Source organism: Anoplopoma fimbria, chromosome 4, assembly GCF_027596085.1.
Source record: "Anoplopoma fimbria isolate UVic2021 breed Golden Eagle Sablefish chromosome 4, Afim_UVic_2022, whole genome shotgun sequence".
In the NCBI taxonomy this organism is placed as follows: domain Eukaryota; kingdom Metazoa; phylum Chordata; class Actinopteri; order Perciformes; family Anoplopomatidae; genus Anoplopoma; species Anoplopoma fimbria.
The window spans coordinates 8,240,770-8,246,494 of record NC_072452.1 but is presented as its reverse complement, the minus strand read 5'-3'; the positions used below and the strand labels follow the sequence as shown (position 1 = coordinate 8,246,494).

Genomic DNA, 5,725 nt, shown 5'->3' with positions numbered 1-5,725 from the left:
ATATAAATATATATATATATATATATATATATATAGATATATAGATATATAGATATGTATGTTTTACTGTTTATTCCACTCCACTCCCTTTACACCTCCAAAATGTCAGTAAGAATCAAATTATGCCAGTAAGACGACCTTGATGATCGATTTGCAAATATGCAAAGCACATGATGTAACTGTTCTCCTAGATCTGAAATGTGATAACCAAATCGGATTACTGTACACCAACAGCTGCTCAATTTAGCCCCTGCTTGTGGATATCAGTGGTGCAGAGTTGCACAATGCTACACGATGTCTGTCAGATTGCACTCTGCTGATGGGCAGATAGGAGCAACGGAAATATTTCACACACATGGTTGTCCATCTTGCCATTTGGTATGAGGCATGATGTTGCACCTTTTTTTGCCAGGGGGGGACAGTTTTTGGCAAAGAAACAGTCTAAGTAGTTGTCAATCAACCTGTTGTTTTAGAGAGCTGTTGCCAGTTTGAGATTTGAAAACCTACTAAAAACAAAAACGATAATTATTTTCTTAAAAGATTAAGTACTCATGTCATTTAGTCTTTCTGAGCCCCAAATTGTTTTAATTGTTCCATCTGTGAGGAGCTCCTCTGTTTTAATTGTGGATTGCACTGTGGAACAATTTTGTTTATCAGCACCACCCTCAAAAATCTAATTTATTTATTTAGTATGCACAGTGCACACTGACTCTGTTGTGTGAATTTTATGAAGCCCATTTTTCAGAGTTAACGCACTAAATATTCAAAACCTGGTCTGTATTCATGTGTAGAGTAGATTTGGGAACAAATATACGTTTCTCATTGATCTCAAACACAATTTATTTTGTTGAAGCATTTCACTTATGTTTGAGTAGCACATCTTTGGGTCAGATATACAGTGAATACCAAAACCACTTTATAGTAACAGGATAAAATAGAGAGGCATGTATCCAAGTTTAACATTCAGGTGATATCCTGTTAAGTACTACTATCTTTGATGTAGAACCTTATATATTTTGTAATGTAACTTTAGGACATCTAAGAACTGTGTTGACCTGAGGAACTTGTGAAACAAGGTTTTCTGGATTTTTTTCTGCCTGCAGTGCGAACCCAGCTGAGGCAATGTGATCTGATCGTTTGTGTTGGCCACCCTGACAAGTTGGCGTTTCTGAAAATACAAGAGGAGCTGAAGCAGCAACCCCCCAGCTTGACCTGAAGCCGAGGACTGAAGAACAGAGGTACTCCTGTGAGAACATAGTTTATTAAAATCAACAAACCATCAACCATGTAAAAAAACATTCCTTTTCTCTCATTCTCTTCACAAAAACATTACAAATGAATTACACAACAATGACCTTTTGTGTTGGCAAAAACTGTGACATTTTGTATGCAAGCACACAAATTAGCATAGAGAGTCAGATAAAAAAAACACCCACATTAAGCTTGGTGTTGGTACTGGTCAGAGTCCCACAGGGTGCAGCAGACAGCACTGGCTCTGCCCTTCAGCGCTCTGGTCTGCGGCATCAATGAGCTGCAGTGGGGTGTTTGTGTGATGGGTAATCATCTCCTTCACCCCGGGGAAACTCTGCAGCACAGCAGCACACACAAAAAAGATGACAGGCACCTAATGACGCAGCGCAGCACAAGTCAGCATCAAACACTCCCCGAGGCGAGCCACGAGATGTGAACTTTGCAGTTTATTTTAAGTGAACACAGACCGGCTTTCCCCTTCTCATTTGAAGGCTGTATTTTATGGTATCAGCGTTTTCAGTTTACCTTGTTTTTGAAGCCGGTGCCGAGGGAGTAGGAGTTGCCTTGGTTACGGATCATAATGTTGTAAACCTTGCCTTGTTTTAGCAGCATCAGGGTGTAGGGGTGCTCGGCGGCGCCATGTGAGCTGTCCCTCACCACAAATGCCCCGTCCTAAAAACACAAATATGGACATATCCACACACACACACACACACACACACACACACACACACACACACACACACACACACACACACACACACACACACACACACACACACACACACACACACACACACACACACACGTCAGTTCAGTCAGTTTAACATGATATTGCAAATAAAATCAGGGTAAATTTCAGCAGCTTGTTTGTGTATAGGGTGTCTGTGCTCCAGAGAGAGGAGGGTGAGACTTTGAGAAGCCACGCCTGACCTTGTTCACCTCTCTGAGGGCACCTTCAGCCTGACGTCTGGTCAGCTTTCCTCCATACCAGCTGGGATCCAAACCCTGGATGCAACATAACAAGACCGTCATAGTAAGGACCAAATAAACCAACTCATCCATCTCATTTCTCTTTTGCTGCGTGACAGAATGTGTTTGAGATTATTGTTGTTTTGAAAAAATGTAACAGATATTCCCAATTACCCAGTCTAGTGAATAAAATGCAAATCTCTTGAGTTCAGAGCAGACATAAGGGTTCCACCGTTGTGTTCTTTTTTTAAGACTACGCCATCTGCTGTTTCCCTACTGAAATTACTCAAACTGTGTAGTTGCATAGAAAAGCTCCCACTTAATATCATGTGTGCTCGCTAGCAAGCTCTTTTTTATATGGAAGTCATGGCTCAATTGTGATTCATTTGCTTCTCACCTTACTTTGTCCTGGTATTGAGTTGTTAACCTTAGCAGGCTGTGTTTGCACTGATATAACTGGAAGGAGTATACCTGCTCTGGGAGGGGAGAGATGAAATGGATCATCATTATTCAAATAATTGCATTACCTAGAGTGAGAGGCTTTGCTGGACTCATAAATTGTTCAGGTTTGCCTACCTGTTGGGGACATCTATGGGTTTGGGGACTCTTGGTTTAGGGATATTGCTTGTGAAAGAGCCAGGAGCCTTGACAATGCCGCCCTCTTGTGGACATGTTGGATGGTGCAAAACAAATGTTTATAGCAATATTGTCACAAGATCACAACATTTTGCTTTTCAACCAGTACAATCGCCCCGAACACTACATTATAAACGGCACATACTTGATTTTGTAAGGTCTGTCTGGGATGGGCCAAACTGTCCAGGCTTCCTGCTCCTGTCGATTTGCAGATTGGTTTGGCCGGCTGGTGTTCAGAATGGGACGACAAGTTTCACAGAAGGATTAGTTCATCAACATCATCATCAATAGTTCAGGTGGTTGACGAGTCTGTAAAATGTACAGTCACCTGGTGCTTTAAAAGGTCTCTGAGGAGTCTGGTTCATTCTTGGTGGACAGGTCGGCCGAGGTTTAGAGGTCCTTTCAGCAGGGGTCGGCTCATGAACAGGATCTGCTCACATACATACACAAGGGATTTAAGTCTGGCCTGGTGGGGAAGGTGATCGCCATTTCTGCGTTCCAAGCATATAAAACGAAAGGCTGGAGGTATGCTGATATGTGTCAAATTAGATCGCATTTTATTTGCGTGTTGCTTTCGGTCACCTCTGCAAACACTGTCCTGAACTTTAACCACTCTGGGATGTCGAGGTGGCTTCATTATTTCTGCAGAGGAAGGCCTCTCGTTGGTCTCTTCGTAGTTCTCGTCACTGTCTTCCTGCTCAACTGTCTGTGGCTCAGTAATGGCACAGATGTAGCCGTCTTCCTCTGGACCTTCATAGTCGTTATCACTTTCATTGTCCTGCCACACGCGCGCACACACACACACACACACAGCCCAGACGTGATCTATTCCTTGCGTTATGTGTCACTTAATTAGATCATTTTGCTGTGACGCTGAAGATTGTATCATTAAAAGTAGCTTATTACTTACAAACTCATCAGAGTCCCAGTGTTCTTCCTCCTGTACAAGTACTGTTGGAAAATAAACCGTAAAAAGAAAGGTATCATCAGGCCTAAGGAAATATGACTTTATGATATCAGTGGCATAGTCAAACCCAAGTGTCCTTTACCTTGTTTTGGGAACTTTGGTGCCTTTGATCTGCACAGAAAATGTGAAAGTTTTGCATTGTTTTTTATGTTACAGTTTCACATTCGGTATAAGCTCTAAAATGAAATCTGTTTTCTTACTTTTGACCAAAGGGCCTCTTCTGATCCCCCTTGTTGATATCACTTTGAATCTTACTAACTAATCTATGAAGATACAAGACCATTTGTTAGACAGTATTTTTGGTCGGTTTGTTGTCAATGAAATAAATACATTTTCAGTCAGACTCACGGGACATAAAGGCTGGGGAACACTTGAAGGTCACCCATCGTCATTTCCTGGATGATGTAGATTTTAATATTAAAGATAAAATTGCTCAAGAGTATTTCAGAATAGTACATGTGTGCAAAGGCCTTCAGAACTGTAGTCACACTTACCATGAAATGTGCTCCACTTATGCTTTCCTTTATCACAAATTTGTCGCAGCCCACTAACTTCAGCTGAGAAGACGTCACAGACTTTTAGAGCAGGCAAATAAACTTTAACCGTATGTCTGGAGTTATATAATTGCTTTGAAATATCAAAGTAGCTCAGTCTGCAAGTTCCACATCATTTTAGGTTTAGTATTATGAAATGTACTGCATCAAATTGTGGTCAAAAATAACCGAACACATTTAAAGAAACATATATTCTAACAGAGAAAACCTTGAACCGCTGCTTACATAACTTAAGCAATATATTTGCATGTATTTTATTATTTAGTTTCATGCATATTGTACAGCCCCGTCCTCTTAAGATTTGTCACAGATCGAATTTTAACTTCAAAGGAACTACAGTTCTTGACTTATTACTACATAAGATATGAAAACATTTTGATCTCAACCTCAAGATGCTCTTTGGATACTCACCCTCCTCATGTAGTCGGCTAGACTTTGGGGACTCCATCCCATCACCTCCACTTTAGAGGGAACATTGTTTAAACTCATGCTCGTCTCCTGTAAGCATCAAATGCACTGGAAAAGAAAGGCTTTCATCTACAGCAGGCGGAGCTTTGTGTCTTGCAGTTGTCTCACAAATCTTTTGCTCTTGAAGTCTTCAACAAACTCAACCTATAAAAATTAATATGACCTTTAAATAAGCATATTTGTGGTGTGTCATCTTCCTTGTATGACGTGTAAAAGACTGAAGTAGAAAAGTTTCTGTGGTTTTAAAGCACTTGATATAAATGATATTTCTGTAATACCCTCTCTAAACATAGAGCCTGCTGATTTCCTGTCACACACCCACAGACGCTAACACATGCTTGTAGCTGCATACGCTGGTTATTTTAGTTTGTGCTAGCTTGTGTGTCTGATTGTTGACTGAGCAGCTGGATCTTAATGTGAAATGCAGATTTCCCAAACAATTTGAAGTATGGTTCGATATAAATAGACCTTGTAGCTCACTCCTAATGTGGATTTAACTTTTACACACTCTTCCTAATAGTTTTCTTCGTATGCATTGGTTACTGTTGCTGCTCAGAGATGTAAGTCATGCTGTGATCTCAAACATTCTTTTTATTCGAATTCATAACACGGCATTGTTGAAGGCCACGTCAGATTTTGAATCCCGGCCGCAGCCTGCAGGCTGTGTCAGGCTGCCTGGTATCTCACACCCAGGTGAGAGAGGAGGGCAGCAGAGAGGAGGGATGATCAATCACGCTCAGATCCCCCTAGACCCCCAGGCATGTCTGGGTGAATACATGAGTCCTCCTGGGGGGTCTCTGTGGGGCATCGCCCCCCCCCTCAACGGTTTTCCTCCTCTGTCCTGATTGGGAAACATATCCCCCCGTGAAAGACATCA

At 41.5% G+C, this 5,725-nt stretch overlaps 1 protein-coding gene across 1 annotated transcript; it reads right to left on the bottom strand.

Moving 5' to 3' along the window:
- Positions 1 to 867: 867 nt before the first annotated feature.
- lcp2b (lymphocyte cytosolic protein 2b) lies at positions 868 to 4,823 on the bottom strand. The gene is made up of 15 exons (XM_054598097.1): positions 4,792 to 4,823; positions 4,321 to 4,383; positions 4,175 to 4,221; positions 4,027 to 4,089; positions 3,909 to 3,937; positions 3,770 to 3,810; positions 3,442 to 3,637; positions 3,188 to 3,289; positions 3,005 to 3,085; positions 2,800 to 2,884; positions 2,621 to 2,699; positions 2,185 to 2,259; positions 1,777 to 1,923; positions 1,437 to 1,585; positions 868 to 1,244 (listed from the first exon to the last, which is right to left on the bottom strand). Exons 1-14 carry the CDS (start codon positions 4,798 to 4,800, stop codon positions 1,460 to 1,462), a joined length of 1,143 nt encoding a protein of 380 aa, XP_054454072.1. The 5' UTR covers positions 4,801 to 4,823; the 3' UTR covers positions 868 to 1,244; positions 1,437 to 1,459.
- Between the last annotated feature and the right edge of the window lie 902 nt (positions 4,824 to 5,725).

Excerpts from the sequence above, each read along its gene's own strand:
- lcp2b (XM_054598097.1), bottom strand. Across the intron at positions 3,811-3,908 it reads ACCAAAGTTCCCAAAACAAG|TACTTGTACAGGAGGAAGAA; the intron begins GTAAAGGACACT and ends ATTTTCCAACAG. Across the intron at positions 3,638-3,769 it reads ACTGGGACTCTGATGAGTTT|GACAATGAAAGTGATAACGA; the intron begins GTAAGTAATAAG and ends CGCGTGTGGCAG.